This window comes from Macrobrachium rosenbergii, chromosome 4, assembly GCF_040412425.1.
Source record: "Macrobrachium rosenbergii isolate ZJJX-2024 chromosome 4, ASM4041242v1, whole genome shotgun sequence".
Lineage (NCBI taxonomy): Eukaryota > Metazoa > Arthropoda > Malacostraca > Decapoda > Palaemonidae > Macrobrachium > Macrobrachium rosenbergii.
In genome coordinates this window covers 39687371-39709260 of record NC_089744.1, presented here as the reverse complement: position 1 = coordinate 39709260, position 21890 = coordinate 39687371, and the positions used below count along the sequence as shown (strand labels likewise).

At 42.7% G+C, this 21890-nt stretch overlaps 1 protein-coding gene across 6 annotated transcripts in view; it reads right to left on the bottom strand.

Annotated features, from left to right (window-relative positions):
- The window catches only part of LOC136832833 (biorientation of chromosomes in cell division protein 1-like 1), a 121523-nt gene that overhangs the window by 82786 nt on the left and 16847 nt on the right, over positions 1–21890 (bottom strand). For 4 of the 6 annotated variants that reach the window (XM_067094504.1, XM_067094496.1, XM_067094487.1 and 1 more), the window contains exon 2: positions 18321–21695. In XM_067094504.1, coding sequence (XP_066950605.1) covers positions 18321–21695 — 3375 coding nt within the window. The remainder of the gene's footprint in view (positions 1–18320; positions 21696–21890) is intronic. The other 2 variants (XM_067094508.1, XM_067094517.1) reach the window with 1 other exon arrangement.

Here is a 21890-nt window from a genome sequence, read left to right as displayed (position 1 = left end):
CCTTTTATAAGCATGCCAGATATTAGTTGCTGCCACATACAGTTTCACATATGTTTTTAGTCTGTACAAGGTGTCGTTGAGTGCACTCAAGGAGTTATCAAGTCTAAAGAAGAAGTCGAGCCCACATGGATGTCCACTTGTCCACATGGCTGTCATGAATCAGCAGAGTTGCAACTAGTCCGTACAGTTGTCTGTGGGTCTGCACGGTGATCTGCAAGTTCATTTGGTTGCCTTCTAGTCCGCAGGGTCATCAGCGAGCCTGCATGGCCCACAGCTTCCGTTTTCCTCTTCAAATAGAGAACAAAGTTCAAGACGGAGATGAACCACAGTCCTGTTGTCCATTCTCCAGGGCGGTTGGATGAGACCTTGCATATGCAGGATACTTCCTTCCATGTCCATGCCCAGACTTCGGAGAGTATCCCAGGTCCGTCTTACGAGACAGGATCTTCCAATTCGGGGATCTAGGCTTCGGCCTCTATGGCACAAGTCTTCTCTCGAGTCCTCACTCCTCTTACATTTGACTCCATTTTTTTGCCATGAACATCAGTTTTTCCTGGACAACTGACTTCTTTGATTCTCTTCAAAGAAAAAATGCTCAAAGGTTTTGCACTCAAGTCAACTGGGACGCAGAAACACAGCCAGACACTCATTTTTTCCCAAAGCCCTGGTTTTAAGTCGGACCTACAGTGGTGGCTGTCCAAACTTACTGTGGAAGGGAAGTTCCTTCATCCTCTGAGACTAGTCTTAGACTTCTTCTCAACGCCTTGATCTAGGTTGGGGAGCCTTTTCTGGGACGTGTCCCCGGAAGAAAGGAGCCTTCTTATCTATGTCAGCGAGCTGAAAGCAATTCGCTTAGGGCTTCCGTGCTTCTTGACCCTAGTTCACTCCTAGACTGTGGTAATCCATTTTGAATAAACCACAGTCCTAACGTTTATTACGTTAGCAAGGTTTCTCTCTCTCTCTCTCTCTCTCTCTCTCTCTCTCTCTCTCTCTCTCTCTCTCTCTCTCTATCTCTCTCGCTCTCTCCACCAAACAGCAAGAGAACTTCTACTGTGGACAATCAAAATCAAGTTTTCTAGTATCTCGATTTATTCAGGCCAACTAAGTGGGCCCCCCGTTTTTACACGTTTCACATTCTCGCATTTCATTTTGTTGCGGATTTTTGTGGAACACATCATTCACTTGCCTGCAAGGGAAATTTCACTAACTTGCAGATTTTATTTGGGGCGTATCTCTAAAATTATCACAATTCACTTTTTTTTTCATAGAGCAACACTGTGTATTCACTAATTACTATATTTTTTCACTAAAATATATGTATACTGAGAGAGAGAGAGAGAGAGAGAGAGAGAGAGAGAGAGAGAGAGAGAGAGAGAGAGAGAGAGAGAGAGAAAATGACAATACAAGAATTTTTTAATAAATTCATGGGAGATGGTGAGGACTAACCACATTTGTATAACAAATATCACAATTTTTAAAAGTAAATTGTATTTTTCCTAACTATACAAACCTGAGGTCCTTTACATTAGGATTACTTTCAGATGTAGGCTGGAAACGGCTGTTGAACTTCAAACAAGGTGGTTAGGCAGTTAACTACCGTCCAGGAGGCGGGAGTACCGCCTGCCCGGATGTAAACATTCCAATTTGCCTTTCGGCCCACGTATCAGATTGAGGGGTGGCATGAAGTGGGCATAAAATGTAAAGGACCTTGGGTTTGTATAGTTAGGAAAAATACGATTTACTTTAAAAATTGTGATTTGTTCCGACGCAATATACAAACCCTCGGTCCTTTACATTAGGAGACTTACTCGTTGGAGGGAGGAATCTGAGTGTTTCTCCTGAACTAACTGGAGTTCACCACCTTGTCTTCCCTTTCTGGTCGATAGAGCGAGGAAGGGAAAACTGCCTCTGACAAAATGATCGGGTTGTAAGAAATGCAGGATCAGTTGTCAGACTTCTGGGTCCCTTTGCATGAAAGAGGAAACGTCAGTTCGTGCAAAGTAGGCTAGGAAGAACTTGGAGTCGGATGACATAAAGGCAATCGCAAGCATTTGGGTTTGTCTTATAGTCATGGTCTCCCTCCCACCCTTGCAAGGGGAAGGAGTGGGGTTGCTTCTATCAACCTGAACGGAAAATAGAACGGGAGCTCCCGTTGGGTGCTTACCTGCATCAACTGCCAGATCCAGCATGTAACGGCACATCCGCTCCCTGCCTGTGGGAAGAGAGCCAGGATGGGGAGAAAGAAGTGAGGCCAGTTACTCTACATTCATGCTCCCAATCACAACCGTACATCTTAGGCGAGATGCAACCTGTCCTGTTAGAGGAGCTGGGTAAGCTACACAACTTGTTGAGCAGCCACTACAGGACCCAAGGAAAAAGTGTCCAAGGACCTGTGAGCAACATCCCGGAGGTAGAAGGAGGTGAAGGTAGTCTGTTGGGACCACACACCTGCCTTCTGCACCTGCACAACCGACGTGTTCTTCCGGAAAGCAAGGGACGGACCAATGCTGCGGACTTCGTGAGCTCTTGGACGAAGCGTACCGGTGTCGTCTTCTCCTGCAGCAGAATACGCTCTCCTTATCGTCTCACGAAGCCAGAAGGAGATGGTGTTCTTGGACACTTCTTCTTGGTCGTGCCAGGACTAACGAAGAGTCGTCGACACTCAGGCCAGAGACATCGAGTCCTCTTCAGATAGCGCCGCAGCACTCTAACAGGACACAGTAACATCTCGTCTGGTTCATTACCTACAAAGTCCTCTAAGGAGGGGATCGTGAAGGACTCGAACTGTGCGTCAGGGACCGAAGGATTCTGAGTCTTCGCTACAAAATCCGGGACGGAATCGAGCGTAACTCATCCCCATCCCCTCGAGTGTTTAACATTAAAGGAAAGTCCGTGTAGTTCGCCAACTCTCTTCACTGATGCCAGGGCCAGCAGGAAGACGGTCTTGAGGGTCAGATCCCTGTCTGACGACTCTCGTAAAGGCTCGTACGGTGCACGAGTCAGGCTCCTTACAATGAGTGTCACATCCCACGCAGGGGGCCTGAGATCCCTGGGTGGGCAAGACCTTTCGAAGCTTCTCATTAGTGGGGAAATCTCAAAGGAGGAGGAGATGTCTACTCCTTTCAGCCGCAAGACTAGGCCGAGTGCGGCGCGGTAGCCTTTTACAGCTGAAACAGAGAGAAGCTTCTCTCGGCGAAGGAAGATGAGGAAGCAATCATCACTCGGCTGATCACTTGGCAAATCAGGCAGAAAGGAGGAAAGGCATCAACATCGAGGTTGTCCCACGGGTACTGGAACACGTCCTTCGCAGCGGCCCATGGGTCTGGCACGACCGAGCAGAAGACCTGGAGTTTTCTGTTGTGCCGGGTGGCGAACAGGTCGATGGTTGGACGCCCCCTACAGGTCGAAAAGCCTTTCCATCACTTCCAAGTGCAGGGACCATTCCGTTCTTATCACTTGATTCTGGTGGCTGAGCTTGTCTGCCACGACATTCTTCTTGCCTAGAATGTACCTGGCTGACAGCTCTACCAAGTGAGCCACTGCCCACTCGTGCACCTGCATTGTCAACTGGTGGAGTGGGAGGGACACTAGGCTCCCCTGCTTGACGTATGCCACTACCGTGGTATTGTCACTCATCAGTACCTCAGAGTGTCCCATGGGAGGCGTGTCAGTAGTCAAGCCGGGCTGAGAGACAGGGAAGCGAGGAGCCAGAACCATAGTCATAAATGGGCCAGGGTCAGCAACAGGGGCAGGAACAGTCATATACAGCACCGTCAACGTCACCATGTAGGAAGGCTCAGGTCGTGACAGCGGGGCCAGGAACCCAGGAGGCAACAGTACAGAATGGTGAGAGGCAGGGGAAGCCGAAACCTGGGTGTCCAGGTGTGAAGCCACGAACCCAGGCAGCTTGGTGAAAGCAGACATGGTGACAGACATGGTGGTGGTAGTGGTAGCCGAATGCGTTGTTATTGGAGCGCCAGACAGATGAGATATCAGGGCCTCCAGTGACGGAACGCCAGGTAGACCCAGGTGTAAGCAGGCCGAGGACAGGTCTGATACCTGGTCAGTATCCACCCCTAAACCTGAGGAAAATGTCGGGTTAAACTGGGAAGTCTCTGCTTGCTCTGGGGGAAAAATTTCCCCTCCAGCTCGAGAACAGACCCAAGAGGATGTCCTGATCAACCACCCCCCCACGCCCTTCCACACCCGATGAAACGAATGAGGAAGGGGAGGGAGAGTCCTCACCTGAGGGAGAGGGAGCAAGCAGGGGAAGTTCGCAGGGAGGGAGAAACGAACCCGACACATTAGCCACCACTGGAGTCGTCGGGGGCGTTACCCTCGGACGATTCCTTGGCCGGCTTCCGGCAGTAGCGTCTCCTCCCTTCAAACCTCTTCCATTGCTCGGGAGACTAGGAGCAACACTCGCTACAAGGAGCGTCGCGTGAACACACACATCCCCTGCAAGTTGGGCAAAGGGCGTGGGTCTGCGTCGACGCTGGAACGAAAGGTATTAAATTACTTGCTTCCCACACCAGGACACACATGCTGGGGATAGGAGGGTTTAGAAGGTTTGTCAACATTCATTCTCGAAACAAAAAAGGAATTTTCCCACCAAAAGGTTGAAAAAGGGCAGTCAGGCAGAGCGAAGAACAACGTCTGCATTCCACGACGGCAGAAAGCAAATTGGAATGTTTACATCCGGGTAGGCAGTATTCCCGTCTCCTGGACGGTAGTTAACTGCTTAACCACCTTGTTTGAAGTTCAACGGCTGTTTCCAGTCTACGCCTGAAAGTAATCCTAATGTAAAGGACCTCGGGTTTGTATATTGTGTCAGAACAAAAATGATTTACCTAATAATAAGTACTAATTTTCAAATATTAATAATAATACAGTAAACCCCCTGTATTCACGGGGGATGTGTACTGCACACCCCCACGAATAGCTAAAATCCGGGAATATTTAAAACCCCTTTAAAAACACTTAGAACTGCCTATTTTGATAGTTTAAACACAAAACAAACAATCTAAAAATGCTTATACCTGAGTATTTTATTAGTTTTATAAAAAAAAAGTGCATTTAGTCATGAAAATGATATGAAAATACAGTAATTAGTGAATATTTCTCAGTGAAAAATATTGCAAATGGGCGAATCTTCCCCGAATAATGGGTAGATACATTCCACAGAGACATCCACGAATACGTGAGTCCGCAAATCGTGAGAACACGAATACAGGGGGTTTACTGTACTGCAATAATAATAATAATAATAATAATAATAATAATAATAATAATAATAAGGAGGAGACCTTCTCTGAGGGCAGCTGCATAAAAATCATAGCTTTTACCATGGCATTTAATGTATACAGTCATCTCTATTCTTATTATCCTTTTTTCCTCAGCCTGTAGCTGGTAGATCAGGTTTCCCAAGGACATGCAAAGATTTCTGTTTTCTTAGGTTTATTTCCTCTGACATTTCAAACGCGCTCTGGCATTTATTTTCACAGAGTGAATGAAATGGCATGAAGGTTACAAGGGTATATATAGCAAGCGGGGGTGTACAGTTGTTGGGTCGGTTATTCAGGATTATAAGCTGTTCAGGTAATCTCTCTCTCTCTCTCTCTCTCTCTCTCTCTCTCTCTCTCTCTCTCTCTCTCTCTCTCTCTCTCTCTCTCGTGTCCGGCGTCAGCTGGTTTCTTAAATTTCTCCCTTATGATGTAGGGAGAAATTTGGTTTCCTTCACCATGTTGATGTTCGGCTATTTTTTTCTAAAATATGTAGGGCTTCGAGAAGCCGTAGGCATGCCATTCCATTCACTCTTTGAAAATATACACCAGAGCGTGTTTGAAACGTCAGAGGAAATAAACCGAAAAAACAGAAATCTTTGTATGTCCTTGGGAAACCTGATCTACCAGCTACAGGCTGAGGAAAAAAGAAAGAAGAATAGAGAAGACTGTATAAATTAAATGCCATGGAAACAGCTATAATATTAATAATAATAATATTCTGTAATTAAAACATTTATGCATTTCTATAGTAAATTATGTGAAATTTTAAGCAAACAAATACACATTCCCAAACTTTCCCAGAGTTCTGAAGTGAGGGGGGAGAGGTTGGACTGTCATATGTGTCCATATCTGACTGTGACCTTCAGTCAGATATTTGACATATATTGTTAAATGTATGTTTTTTGTCCAAAAGAACGCTCTCGATCTTGTGTTTACGTTTGTTAAAATGTACGTTTAGCGTCTAAAAGAACGCTCCCTATTTGTTTACATTGTATCAGTATGTGGAAATTTAAGTAGATTTACTGAGTACAGTATTGCTAAACTTTACTTATATGACAATTGTGGAGTGTGTTTAATCAGGTATATATGTGTTTGTGTTGTAAAACAATTATTGTTTTGCCCCTTTATAAGGGTGACGCCTTTTGAAGTTCCCCATTCCCTGTGCTGTGTCGTATTTATGCCCGTTCTTTTCAGAGTTTCTTGCTATTTTTATATTGAAGTTGTAAATTGATGTACCAATTGTGTTTTGTATCTTGCTTGTACCGTTATTGTGAATTTTTGAGTGAACTGGGAATTATAAAAAAGAACTGTGGAACCTGTTACGTTCTCCCCAAGCTGTTTGAATTTTTAATTTTTTGTGAGAGGAAATAAAGATTGAAGTAAGCGCGCGTTTCTCTCTCTCCCGTGAGAAAGTTGAGTATTTGAGGAGATTATGTCTCACCATGAGGGGCCAGAGGCCCCAAATAACCTACATATATGACAGGTCCAACCTCCACCCTCACTTCAGAGCTTTGGTAAAGATTGGGAATATGTATCTGTTTAAAATTTCACATAATTTACTATAGAAATGCATAAATTTTTAAATTACATTATATTATTATTTATTATTATTATTATTATTATTATTATTATTATCATTACGTTGCCCATTTTTTGGTGGTTAAATAAAATAGCTACGAATGATACTGAAAATCTCTCTTTCTCTCTCGTACACATATATTTTCGATGGTAAAATGTTTAAGATGACTTTGAAATGATATTAATAATATCATTTCAAAGATTAATAACAAGTTACTGTAGTAAATAATTTTTTTATCATAAATGTGTATGTATGTAATCACGAAAATACTAAGATGATGTAATTAACAAACCTAGTATTCTGTTTGGAGGTATGTACATGTCCCATCAATCTGAACCACACACGTATTTAGATATGCTCTAAACAGTAGTACTATCCTAAAATACATACCTGTACAGTAAATGTAGTTTCAAAATCACCTTACAACTAAGGAAAATATACATAAAAACATACGCCCAGTGCATTACATACAGTTTGAGCAGACAATGAGCAAAGTTACGTAGGCCAAAGAAACGTGCGTGTCTGAATGATAGGGGATACTTAAGAGTAACAGTTGTAGGCTTGAACTTAATTTTGCACCATGACTTTGAAATGATATTAGGGTGTTCTGGGATGGTAGTCTGAGGTATATTTTTGTTTGAACTGTCAAGTTTGGCAATGAACTGTTAAAAAAGGCAGTTATAAGCATTTTAGTGGTGTACATAGCCTACTTAAGAGTAATAGTAGTAGGGAAGTATTGTAATGTAAGGTTACTCTGGGTGTCTTGGGATGATGGTTTGGGTGTATTTTTGTTTAACCCTCTAACGCCGAGCCTCTATTTACAAAAACGTCTCCCGTATGCCGGGGCGTTGGGAGTTAGCGCCTGGCGTGGAAAAATGATATTTTAATGATAAAATAAGGTTTGTTCATACTTACCTGGCAGATATATATATAGCTGTATTTCTCCGAAATCCGACAGAATTTCAAAACTTCATGGCTGCACGAGTGTGGCCAGGTGGTTAGTACTCATTCCCGCCGCTGGGAGGCGGAATCGGGAACCATTCCCATTTTCTATTCAGATTTTCTAGTGCCACTGTCTCAAGAGGGGAGGCGGGTGGGCACTAAAAGTATATATATCTGCCAGGTAAGTATGAACAAACCTTATTTTATCATTAAAATATCATTTTGTTCATGACACTTACCTGCCAGATATATATATAGCTGAATCCCACCGTAGGAGGTGGGAAGAGACAGAATAGGATTTAGGAAACAAATAAATGTAGGCGAATGACGCCTTGGTTCCTTACCTGTTAGCATAGCTGACTTGAGGTTATCTGTCACCCAAGCCTGCTTCTGCTAATCCAGAGTCTCCAGCAAGGTAGGGACCTATAAAGCTGGAGAGATCCAGATGACCTGTCCAAGGGGCGTGACCACAATAGGACTAGATCATGTTACCATACAGAGAGGGAGAAGGAGCAACGACCAACCACCTGACCGCCCTATCTAAGGTAAAAGAACCTAGCATAGGCTAAAAATTGGGATGTCCACCTCAATGGCCACCCAACAACCAGAAATAGACAACAACAAGATTAAAAATACTACCTAACCCCAAAGGATAGGATGAGTATTGCCTTCTTCTCCCAACATAGTGTCTGCGGAAACGTACGGTCCCAGCGAAGAGCAGTCTTCAAATGTCGTCTTCACATCCCGCAAGTAATGCGGGCGAAACACTGAATTACTTCTCCAGAAGGTAGCACCAAGAATATCATTCAGAGACATATTCTTTGGAAAGCCATCGTCGCGATAGCTCTAACTTCATGAGCTTTTTACTTTCAGAAGTCTCATGTCACCTTCTAGGCAGGAGGAATGAGCCTCTCTGATAACACTTCTTAAAAAAAGAATGCTAAGGCATTCTTGGACATGGGAAGATCAGGTCTCTTCACCGAACACCACAGATTGTCCGATGAGCCTCTAGTATTCTTGGTCTTGGCTAAGTAGAACTTAAGAGCCCTGACAGGACACAAGACTCTTTCTGACTCTTGCCCAAGTATTTCCGTCAAACCTTTGATTTCAAAAAGATTTGGGCCAAGGGTTTGAAGGATTTTCGTTCTTGGCTAAGAACAAAGGATTTAGGAGCATACAGCATTAGGACCCCTAAAGCCAATATGTTTGCTAATAGCCTGCACTTCACTGATCCTCTTAGCTGTCGCCAGAGCCGTTAGGAAGACAGCTTTCCTCCACGTTTATGAGGGAAGCCGAAGACAGAGGTTCAAAATTACTAGACATAAGAAACTTCAGGACAACATCCAGATTCCAAGAAGGTGTCCTGAGTTGAGGAATTTTGACAGTCTCGAAGGATCTTAATAGATCGTGAAGATCCTTGTTATCGCACAAGTCCAGGCCTCTGTGCCTAAAAACTGCCGATAACATACTTCTATAGCCCTTAATAGTCGAGACTGCCAGTTTATTCTTATGCCTAAGATAAAAAAGGAAGTCAGCTATTTGTGGTACAGAGAGTCGTGGACGAGAAACTCCTTTACTCCTGCACCATCTTCTAAAAACAGACCACTTGTACTGGTAGACCGCATTCAAAGAAGGTCTCCTGGCATTGGCGATGGCCTTTGCCACAGATCTCGAAAAGCCTCTTGCTCTGGCCAACTTTGAGATAGTCTGAACGCAGTCAGACTCAGAGCGGAGAGGTTTTTGGTGGAACCTCTTGAAATGCGGCTGCTTGAGAAGGTCCACCCTCAATGGAAGCGTTCTTGGAAAGTCCACTAGGAAGGACAGGGTCTCTGAAACCAATCCGCTGCTGGCCAGAAGGGGGCTATTAGAGTCATCCTTGCTCCTTCTGACGTTGCAAACTTCCTTATCACTTCTCCCAGGATCTTGAAGGGAGGGAAAGCGTAAAGGTCGAGTCCTTTCCAGTCCCAGAGGAGGGCGTCTATGGCTAACGCTCCTGGGTCTAGGACAGGAGAGCAATAAAGGGGAAGTCTTGCCGTCCTGGACGTGGCAAAGAGGTCCACTAGAGGACGTCCCCAAATTCTCCACAACTCTAAACATACCTCCTTGTGAAGAGTCCACTCGGTCGGTAGCAGCTGATTTTGCCGACTGAGAAGGTCTGCTCGAATATTCTCCACTCCCGCAATGAACCTCGTGAGAATAGTGACCCTTCGAGCATGAGTCCAGAGCAGGATCTCCCTCGCAAGGATGAACAGGGAACGAGATCGAGTACCCCCCTGTTTTTTGAGGTACGCTAGAGCTGTGGTATTGTCCGAATTGACCTGGACAATTCTGCCTGCAACTTGGGCTTCGAAGAATTGAAGAGCCAGAAAGATAGCACCCAATTCCTTGAGATTTATGTGCCAGGACACCTGTTCCCCTCCAGGTGCCTGACACTTCCTCCCCTCCTAGTGTTGCTCCCCATCCTTCCCTGGACGCGTGGGAAAACAACACTAGGTCGGGGCTCTGAAGGCTAAGAGAAACCCCCTTCTGCAAGCTTCAAGGGGTCGAACCACCACTTCAGATGATCCTTGACAGAAGGAGATATCGTCAAAATCTCTTCCAGATTCTCCTTGTCCCTCCAGTTCTCCGCCAAGAAAACTGGAGAGGTCTGAGATGGAGCCTCCCAGGGAAACAAACTTCTCCAGCGAGGAAATGGTCCCCAGCAAACTCATCCATTCCCTCACCGAGCATGTTTCTTTCCCTAGAAAGGACGAAAACTTTGCTTAAGCAAAGCCGTTGCCGTTCTCGGGATGGAAAAGCTCGAAAAGCCACTGAATCCATCTGAATCCCCAGATAGACGATGGACTGCGTCGGGATCAGATGGGACTTTTCTTGGTTCACAAGAAGTCCCAGGGACTTCGTCAAATTCAGTGTGAAAGTCAGGTCCTCCAGACACTTCTCCCGAGAAGAGGCTCGTATGAGCCAGTCGTCTAGGTAGAATGACACCCGAACACCCGCCAGGTGAAGCCACCTCGCAACGTTTTTCATGATCACCGTGAAGATCATGGGAGCGGTGCACAAACCGAAGCAGAGAGCTCTGAACTGGAAGACTCGTCCCCCCAGCACAAATCTCAGGTACTTCCTTGATTGAGGATGAATGGGAACATGGAAGTACGCATCTTGTAAGTCCAGAGAGACCATCCAGTCCCCTGGTCTTAAGGCCCCTAGAACCGACTGAGGCGTTTCCATCTTGAATCTGTCCTTTGAAATAAAACGATTCAAGACGCTTACATCTAGGACCGGTCTCCACTCTCCCGACTGTTTCGGGACTAAGAAAAGCCTGTTGTAGAACCCCGGAGAATCCAACTTCAGAACTTGTTCCACGGCTCTTTTTTCTAACAACTGCTCCAGGAGGTCCAAAAGAATCTGTTGCTTCTCTCGGTGGTAAGACGGCGACAGATCCCTGGGCGACGTGCAAAGGGGTGGAAACATGAGAAAGGGGGATCTTGTAACCTTTTTCTAAGACAGTTAGAGACCATGCGTCCGCCCCCTCGTGTTCTCCAGGCTTCCGCAAAATAAAAAGCCTGGCTCCTACAGGTGTCTGGAGGTGAAAGAAGTCACTTTTTCCCCTAGGTTTAGAGGGGGCTCTCCTCTGGTGAAACCTCTTCCTCGCGGAGACGATCTAGAGGAAGAAGTTCCTCCACGAAAGGGCTTCTTTCTTCCTGGTGGACAAAACTGAAGCAGACGAAGAAGAAGAAGGAGCTGGAGGACGTCTAGAAGAATGAGCCAACAGGTCTTGCGTGGCCTTCTCCTTAAGACTAGCGGAAATGTCCCGAATCAAGGACTGGGGAAACAGATGGTTGGACAAGGGGCGAACAATAATTCTGCCCTTTGCGAAGGAGAGACAGACTTAGCAGTGAAGTCACAAAACAAGGCCATCTTCTTTAAGAGGCCCGTACAAAAAGTGAGACGCCAGCTCTTCAGATCCATCCCTAACTGCCTTGTCCATACAGTTAAGGACACTAGAGAGCTCCCCAAAGTAATAGAGTCCGAGCTTCAAGCTTAAGATCTAAGGCTCCCAAGCACCAGTCCAAGAAATTAAACACCTCCATGGTGCGGAAGAGACCTTTGAGATGATGGTCTGGTCTCTGACAAGGTCCAAGAAACCTTAGCAGTAGGCAGATGAGACCTCCGGAGGCGTCGACAAGACTGGTAAAATCCCCTTGAGAAGAGGAAGGAACTCTAGGGCTGAGATCTTCTCCCTGTCTCATACCACATACCAGCCTTGCCTGAAAGCTTAGACGGAGGCACAGCGAAAGAGGTCTTGCCATGGGACTTCCGTTCCTCCATCCACATGTTGACTTTCTTGAAAGCCCTCTTGGTCGCCAACGAAGAAGTCATCTTCAAAAAACCAGGAGCTCTCCTAGCTTTGGAGGAAGCTAGCTGAGAAGGAGGAGAAAGAGGAGCCGAAGGCTTAAAACTTGTCCCGAACAAGTCCTTAAGCAAGCTGGTTAAAACTTGGTAGTCGAAGAAGAGGAAGCAGACGAGAGCTCGACTTCAGCAGGATCCGAATCGGCAGAAACCTCTCCCGCCACAGCCGGAGAAGCAACCGAGTCACCCAACACTTTAGGGGAACGAAGGCCTTGAGGTCCAATCCGAAGAAGGGATCTTCTTTTCTCAGAAGAAACAGAATGCCCGGAACGCCCTGAAGAGCAACCGAAGGAACGCCCAGCGGAGCGCCTTGGAGAGCGCCCTGAAGAGCGTCGACACAGTCGCCACGCCCAAAAACTGGAAGAGCGCCCGTCGAGCGTCCTGAACAGAAGCGTCCTGAAGAGCGGCGACCGAAGCGTCACGGGAAGAAGCTCGCGAAGCGTCCTGTTGACGAGCGTCACGACGAGGAGCAAGAGAGCTAACAGGGCGACAAGGCGACGACACAGGAGAAGGAGACGACGAACGCGGAGCAGGAGAAGGAGACTTCCTTGATCTCTTGACAGGCAAAGTCAAGTCCTTGCGATTTACGAGGAGCAGAGTCCTTCTCTGCAATAAGAGAAGACAACTGTCGCTGCATCTCCAACAAAATCTTCTTAGAAGGTGAAGAATCCTGTCTGGGAGGAGAGACAATCCTATGGGAAGACGATGGGCGAGGGGACGCTTCTTCTTCCTCACAGGAGCAAGAAAAGTTCTCTCCATAGAGCGGCTGGGGCGCTCAAACATCCTCATCAGACGAAATCCTAGACTTCTTCTGCGGTGGAAAGGCATCAAAATAACTAGCCGACGAAGAAGACTGACGAGCAGCGCCCTCTTGAACACAACTCCTCTTGAGAGGACGAGTCCTTACGAGAATTCCACCCCTTGCGCTGGAGGACGCCGAGGACGAAAAGCAGTCCTGAGAATGCGCCGCAAGCACGATCTCTGGCAGCCTGGGAAGCGACAACAGGAACTGCCGAAGGGACGCCAGATCGGTGGAAGCCCCCGTAACCTTCTTGCGGCTTTCGACATGCCTTCTCCCCTGAGTCCTGGGAGTCTGACAGCGGTCCAGGCCTAGAAGCATTATGGGGCGATCTGACGCCCCCTCCACAACACTGGGGAGCACTACACTTCACAGCACTTTGGAGAGATGTCACTTTGTTCTCGAGCGCACGGATAGAACTTCATGATCTGCGCCAGGGCCAAACCCTCCACAGACACAATATCAGGGCCCAAGGCAAAACCACAGGGACAGGTGCAACATCAACTACGTTGGGATTATCAGGAGAGGAAATAACCTGACTCTTGCACACACTCCTGGAGGAAGACCTCCTAACCCTGTCACGCTCCAACTTGCGAACATACGAATCATAAGACTTCCAGCTCGCATCCGATAAAGGTTCACACTCCTTACATCGATCATCTATAAGACAAACATGCCCCTACACCTCAAACAAACAGAGTGAGGGTCTACCAAACTTTGGTAGCCTCACCTTACAATCACTCATACAACATACACGGAAACTAGCAGAACTAGAACCAGACATAGTTAAAGAGAGGTCATAAGCAAAATCCACAACAATCCAGAAAAAGCGTGTGCCAATCCACAGTCCAAGAATCAAAACCAAAAGTCAAGAGAATACTTAAGTGGGAATAAGCAAGTTAACGAAATCCAGAGGCGGAGGTACTGTAACAGATGTTAACAGTACCGGCGACAGAGAAAATCTGAATAGAAAATGGGAATGGTTCCCGATTCCGCCTCCCAGCGGCGGGAATGAGTACTAACCACCTGGCCACACTGCGTGTGCCGCGAGTTTTGAAATTCTGTCGGATTTCGGAGAAATACAGCTATATATATATCTGGCAGGTAAGTGTCATGAACAAAAAAGTTTTTTTCAAAAAATCACAGCACGCTTAGTTTTTAATATTAAGAGTTCATTTCTGGCTCCTTTTTTGTCATTGCCTGAAGTTTAGTATGCAACCATCAGAAATGAAAAAAATCATTATCATATATAAATATTGAAATATATGACAGCTGAAACAAATTTTCATATATAATTGTATACAAATTGCGCTGTGAGCAAAACGGTTAAAACTAACAGGTTATTTTTTTATTCTTTGTATTGTACACTAAATTGTGATGATTTTTGTGTATACCAAATTGTAAAACGATCAAAGCAACACAGAGAAAATATTATCACAAAATGATGCATGAATTCATAACGAGCGGACGTAAAAAAATTTTTTTTTTCAAAAATTCACCATAAATCGAAATATTGTGCTAGAGACTTCCCGTTTGTTGAATAATGAAGCTAATTGATTGAATATTACTAGACTGCAAGTGTTTTAGCTTAAAATTGCAGTTTTCGACCATTTCGGTCGAGTTAAAGTTGACCGAAGGTCGAATTTTTTCTATTTATTGTGATTTGTATGAAAATATTTCAAAACTGATAAAAGCTACAACCATGAGTTATTTGTTGTATTCTAAATGAAATTGCGCACATTTTCATATATAAAAGTTTATGTAACGACTAATATAAAACGGTGCAAACATTACGACAACGTGATTTAAAGAATTTCTGAGATGTTCGGCAGAGTTACCGGTACAGACGTAAGGAAAAAGTTTTTTTTCAAAAATTCACCATAAATCGAAATATTGTGCTAGAGACTTCCAATTTATTGCAAAATGAAGGTAAATGATTGAATATTACTAGAATGTAAGAGTTTTAGCTTACAATTGCATTTTTCGACCATTTCGGTCGAGTTAAAGTTGACTGAAGGTTGAAATTTTGGCAGTTATCGTGAGTTATGTGAAAATATTTCAAAACTGATAAAAGCTACAACCATGAGTTATTTTCTGTTGTATTCTACATGAAATTGCACACATTTTCATATATAAAAGTTTATGTAACGACTAATGTAAAACGATGCAAACATTACGACAACGTGACGAAAGGATTTCTGAGATGTTCGGCAGAGTTACCGCGCGCAGATGTAAGGAAAGTTTTTTTTTTTTCAGAAATTCACCATAAATCGAAATATTGTGCTAGAGACTTCCAGTTTGTTGCAAAATGAAGGTACATGATTGAATATTGCTAGAATGTAAGCGTTTTAGCTTACAATTGCGTATTTTTACCATTTCGGTCGAGTCAAAGTTGACCGAAGGTTGAAATTTTGGCAGTTATTGTGATTTATATGAAAATATTTCCAAACTGATAAAAGCTACAACCATGGGTTGTTTTTTGTTGTATTTTACATGAAATTGCACACATTTTCATATATAAAACTTTATGTAACGGCTAATATAAAACGGTGCAAAATTACGACAAAATGATGAAAGAATTTCTGAAATTTTCGGCCAAATAGTTACAGTGGCCAGAAAAGTAAGGAAAAAGTTTTTTCAAAAATTCACCATAAATCGAAATATTGTGCTAGAGACTTCCAATTTGTTGCAAAATGAAGGTAAATGATTGAATATTACTAGAATGTAAGAGTTTTAGCTTACAATTGTGTTTTTCGACCATCTAGGTCGAGTCAAAGTTGACAGAAGGTTGAAATTTTTTGTAGTCGACGTCCGGTACGTCCACTCGGCACCCAACAGACAATTTTAGTCGACGTATGATACGTCCAGTCGGCGTTTAAGGGTTAAAATGATATTAAATTGTTTTAGCATGATAATTTAAGGTATACTTTTGTTTGAACTATCAAATTAAGCAGCTTAATTTTAAAATAGGCAGTTATAAACATTTTAGTTTAAGGGGTACAAGGTATTCAGAAGTTATAAGCCAGCATTTTTAGAGGGGATTATTGCATTTCCGTGCATTTTGCACTTCTGCGGTAGGTTCTGGAACCTATTCCCGCGTAAAAATAGGGGAGCACTGTAATAAGTTCTGGCGGACAAACAGAACCATCATAAGCTTGTTCCTTCTACTAAGTGGACCTTGAATCCCCTGGTCTGTCGGGATCTGTGGAATCTATGGGGCAGGACGACCAGCATGGACAGCAGACTCCATGCTGCAAGTTTGGTCCGATTTGGACCCCTAAGCCTTTTCCACCCTTCAACATAGTCAAGAAAGGGCTGAACAAGTTTCAGGCCCATCGCAACGTTACGATGACCCGCATTTCGGAACCTGCTACGGTTGTTGGTAGACTCTCCAAGATTCCTTCCACATACGTATCTACTTAGACAACCTCACTTCAAGAGATACCACCAAGGGTGGTCAACTTTTGCTTAGACTGTCCAGAGGCTTGTCAGAATGAAGGGGTTTTTTCTCAAGATGTGCCAAAAGAGGCTATTGAAAGATGCAGACACCAATCTTCTAGCTCCGTCCACCAGACTAAGCGAGCAATTTTCTGAAGTGGGTGTCTCAGACTCTAAGTCTCTTCTTCTAAGGCATAAGGCATCTATGACTCAAACTGTGGATTGCCCCTTTTATCTGAGGAGATCTAGAACCTCTTGTAAAAGGGTTTCATATGCTTAACTTAGTGTTTAAGCAAAGGGTCCTAGACCTTAGTCATACCTAAATATTAATCACCCCATCTTGTTCTTTTACACGTCCAAGCAAGGGAGGAAAACCTGGTCTTCTGGAACCTGGATGTAGTGCTGAAATGACTGACAGGTCCCTCGTTTGATCCCCTACGTAGCTCTTCACTGAAAAAGCTTATCCAGAAGGCTATCTTCTGGGTGACCTTGGCTTCTGCTAAAACATATTAACGAGATCCAAGCCATAGTTTTAGAATAGGTTTTTCACAAGGAGACATGGTTTGCTCGTTTACCCTTGGATTTTAATCAAGAACAAGGACCCATCCAAGCCCTGGATCTGTTTTTTCTCAAGCAATTAACGAACATCCTTGGTATTACCTGAGCGAGCCTTATAGATCAGAGGGCTATCCATGACCTATGGTGTCCTGACAAGAACCTGTCTCACCCTCTGACTAAGAATGCATTGTCCTTTGTCTCAAATGAATTCTATATTTGAGACGCACTCTCAGATTCAGGAGAACAATTTGCCTACTTTTTAAGTGAAAGCTAAGGACGTCAGAATAGCCTCTACCTCATTAGCTTTCAGGCACAATATACCTACTTACTTCTGTTCTGCAATCAGCCAACTTGAAGTGTAATCGATCTTTGCTAATCACTTTTTTCTTGAAAATTTTGCAGTACTTGGGACCATTATTATGGTATTGAGGGAAGAACCATAGGATTTTCTCCTACTATCCCTCCACCTTGTAGTAAGGCGTAGGGTTTTGGGGAGCTGGGGGGGTACAATGTACCTGGAGTACCCACCACTCTCAGTGGATGGGTTGTAGTTTTATTTCAGTGTAGGAGACAGTATAGTCTGGTTGTTTTTTAAATTGGTACTGCACCCAGGGCAAGAGCACATATTGATGCTTTGCTGGCCATTGGAATACTCCGCTGCAAAGCTCCCACTTCAGTAGAGGCGCTCCACAGCTGTACCGCCACGCCACTACAGGTTAAGATTAGCACCAACCAGAGGCAGTATTCTCCCGCAGTAGCTCTCTTAACTGATAAGGAAATGACAAGCATTGTTTTCAGTGCTAGTAACTTTTCTATTTCAAATTTATTACATGACTTAATGTTTTGGAGTAGAATATGTCCATGTATCCCACCTCCTGTCAATGTGGGATTCAGCTATGTAATTCCTTGGTAAGTTACTTATATAAAAAGATATTTTTATATAAAATATAGTTTTATATATACTTACCAAGTAATTACATAATCAGAGCCCACCCTCCTTCCCTCTGATGGACATAAGGCACAAACAGAATGAGGTTGTCTGCTAAGTCGTTCCTGGTATTCCCGTTAGTGGGCAGGACTGGTCACCTTCACTAAACAATCAAGTGCTACCACGAATTTTGAATTTAAGCTGCCACGCTAGTTAGAAACTACGGCTATGTAATTACTTGGTAAGTATATATAAAACTTTCTTTTATCATAAAAATGTAATTTTTTCACTTAATGTAACTTTTAATGTGATTATGGTTACTAAAATAATGTTACTATTAAGGGTTTTATAGTTAAGAAGAACACATTAGTAATACAGTACCTTGCTTACATTTTGTGGATGTAATTTCCTCAATTTGAGAAAATGAAACAGTGAAGAGTGATAAGATCCCACAGAGACAGATGATTTCTCCACAGGCAAAAGATTTAAGGAATCTTGGAAACCATCTGAATCCTCATCTTCTTCATTTGCTTCTAGCTGTGACATCACATCTTTCTTTGGCATCTTCTTCAGAACAGCCTCTTGCATGTTAAGGACACCATTTTCTGGAGGTTCAGCTACACATGAATTCATACTAGAGGGACATGTCTCTTCCCCTGGCATAATACTAGAGATATATTGATTTGAATGTACAGGCACTTTATTTCTTGCAACTATATTTATTCTTTTTTTCTTAACAACATCAATTCCAGCAACAACACTCTCTTCATGGTTTCCCTCTAGAACTGGAAACTTCTCTTTCCCCTTTCCACTATCACTACATTTCTCAGGTAAGGATGTTTTAGAATTTGTTGTACTCTCTTTGTTGCTGTCATTTTTTAAATCCTGAGCAACAATTCTTGAATTATTTTCTATTTCAGTACTTAATTTGAGAGAGCAATCTTCATTCCTAAAAGACTTCTTCAGTTCTAGCCTTGAATTTCTTGAACAAGAATTAGAAACATTTACTTCAGTGTGCTCATTAGTTTTAATACAATCAGAAACTACATACTCTTTTGCACCTTTGGGCATCTTTCCATCTATGAATGCAGACTGACAATCTTTAGATACCAAATTCAATGAGTCTTCACAATTACTTTCATCATCAGAATACTGGAAAACATCTGCCAATGACCTGTTCACCATATTACTACAATCTTTGTTAGGTGGACTGTTGTGTGACAATTTTCTTTCCCTTTTCTTAGAATCTAATTTTCTACTCTTAGCAGAACCAGTAAAAGATGTACTAGGGTACAAAGATGCTTCCATTTTTTTCCTTTTATTGCATCTAATGTTTCTGCTTTCCTTGAACTTCCTTGGCCTCTTTCCTTTTCTTACATACGCCGAGGAATGCTTTTTCTCCTTACACCTCACTTCACACTCTTCTTCTGGGGACAGACTTTGTTCTGTGTTTCTATTATTGTCAGTACTCTCAACTACAGGAGATACATGTGTGGTCGGCAAATCTAGTTCTTTTTCATTATGGCTTTCATCATTTACAAGGTTTTCTGAACAAAAACCACGCTTTTCCTTACTTTTTTGCCGTCTTTGTTTTGTGGGATCAGTGTAATTTTGACCTAACAGAACTTTCTCCATTTTAGATACCATCTGTGCACCATCTTTTTCACCAGTACTATTTTCATTTGAATAGAGTACTTTTTTGTTTTCAAGAAGTCTGGTGCCTTGACTTTTTTGAGGCTCTTTATCCTTTAACTGGTATTCACAATCAACCACAGGTTGTAAATCATCTTTTAAATTGACATTCTGAGGTTTCCCTGAAATCTCATTAGCAGAAACTGAATGCTTTATATTTGAAAAATTTCTGTTGTACTTCAACGGTTTTTGTTGCTTGCAAGAGTGTTCTCCATGACTTTCACTGAGATTTTTATTTGAAAGGCCATGACAAGAATTTTTCTGACTGGATCTTTTATTAGTTACATTCTCCTTAATATGTGGTATTTTAGATGAATCATCATTATTCACTGAGCCACCAAAATATGTAGCTTTCGATGTACAATCTGATCTTGATTTTTGAGTAACACCTTCATCAATGTCTTTCTCTGAAACAGTACTTTTACTTACAAAAGGAATGGCAAAGAGCACTTTGCTTGGCAGAGGGAAACTGCTTACACCAAGACAGTCATCTTTCTTTAGTGGATGAACAATAATTAAATCCAAAGAAGGGCATAGCGAAATGTGCCCTTGTTCTCTGCTTACACCAAAAGTAACAAGATGCTTGAAATATCTTGACACACTTTTATTCCAAAAAGGTTTACTGTTGATATCGGCAGATTTTGCATCTCTGGCAACAATGTTCTTCATATCATCAACTCTAAGTCTTTGGATATCATCACTCGAACCTTTATATTTTTGGGAACTTTTAGCATACAGTTCTGAAAAGGAATATTTACGTGCATTAATCTTTTTATTTTGCGTGCTATAAAACCTGCTGCTTTTCAATTTCTCAAAAATTTTTTTAGGTCTCCCTCTCTTCCTTCTCATCACTTTGGGCCCCTCACATCTACTATCCTTGTTTGGTTTGTCATAGTCTTCCATTGATTCTTGCTCTGTGTCATACTTATCACTTTCAGAAATATTAGTTTTACTTAGCCTTGAATTTTTTTCTGTTTTGTTTTTATTCACTTCATGGTCAGTAGACTGTCTTGAACTTCCAGAACTTTCTTTAATTTTTCTCAGTAACTCTCTCTTTCTTTTATTGTTAAACAACTCAGATGTGCTGGATTTTTTGGGCCTGCCACAAGGTTTCTTAGCTTTTGTTTCTTCATTTATTTCTCGTTTTCCTATTTCAGATGCTGTGGACCTTCTTGGTCTTCCGCGGGGTTTCTTTGCTTTAGTTTCTTCCTCTGCTTCTTGTCTGTTCATTTTTGATGAAGTGGACTTTCTTGGCCTTCCACAAGATTTTTTTACTTTAGTTTCTCCTTCTACTTCTTTTTTTATTTCAGATGAAGTGGACCCTCTTGGTCTTCCACGGGGTTTCTTTGCTTTAGTTTCTCCCTCTGCTTCTTGTTTGCTCATCTTTGATGAAGTGGACTTTCTTGGCCTTCCACGGGATTTTTTCACTTCAATTTCTCCCACTTTTTGTTTTTCTACTTCAAATGAAGTGGACACTCTTGGTCTTCCACGGGGTTTCTTCTCTTGCAACTTTTTCTCTTTTTTCTGTTTTCTATTGGCTCCCTTTTCTTTTATTTTTCCCTCCTTTTCCTGTTTACCTACTTCATGTAATTCCTTATCTGCTTCCTGGTCATATTTCATTCCTGTATTTCCATCTCCACCTTCATCTCCAAGGCCAATATCACTGACTTTAATACCATTACCCAATTGTAATTCCTCTGACACATAATCATTAGGCAGCCCTAACTCTTGCTTACGTCTAAGAAGTGTTCTTTCAATCTCTTCCTGAATGGGGTTTTCACATTCCAATGACTCCTGTGAAGTAATCTGTTCAGAAACTATAGTCTGGTTTTCTTCAACAAAAATTTTTCTCCCAAATGAACGTTTGGGAATAGATATTTCAATTGCACGATCAGCAATAAAAGCAGGTGAAGCTAATCCATGTGAAAGGCATATGTACTTGTCTATTATATTAGAAAAATTATTCCTTGCTTTTGTAAAAACTTCTTCTGCATCAAAGGATTCATCAACAAATGACTCTTCTTCAAATGAACCATCATGTGAATCATTTTCATATGCATCCATCTGCAAATAAATTAAGAACACAAGTTTAAGAGAAATGTAAAATAAATACTGTACTAAGATGAATATCAAATTTGTCGAGAACAGCAATTTCTACTTTTCCTAGGTAAACAAACCAGAGTCTTTTGTACAGGAGTATCATTCAGTGTGAGCTGGAGACAGTTGTTGAACTTAGTAACAAAGTGGTTACTTGGTGAT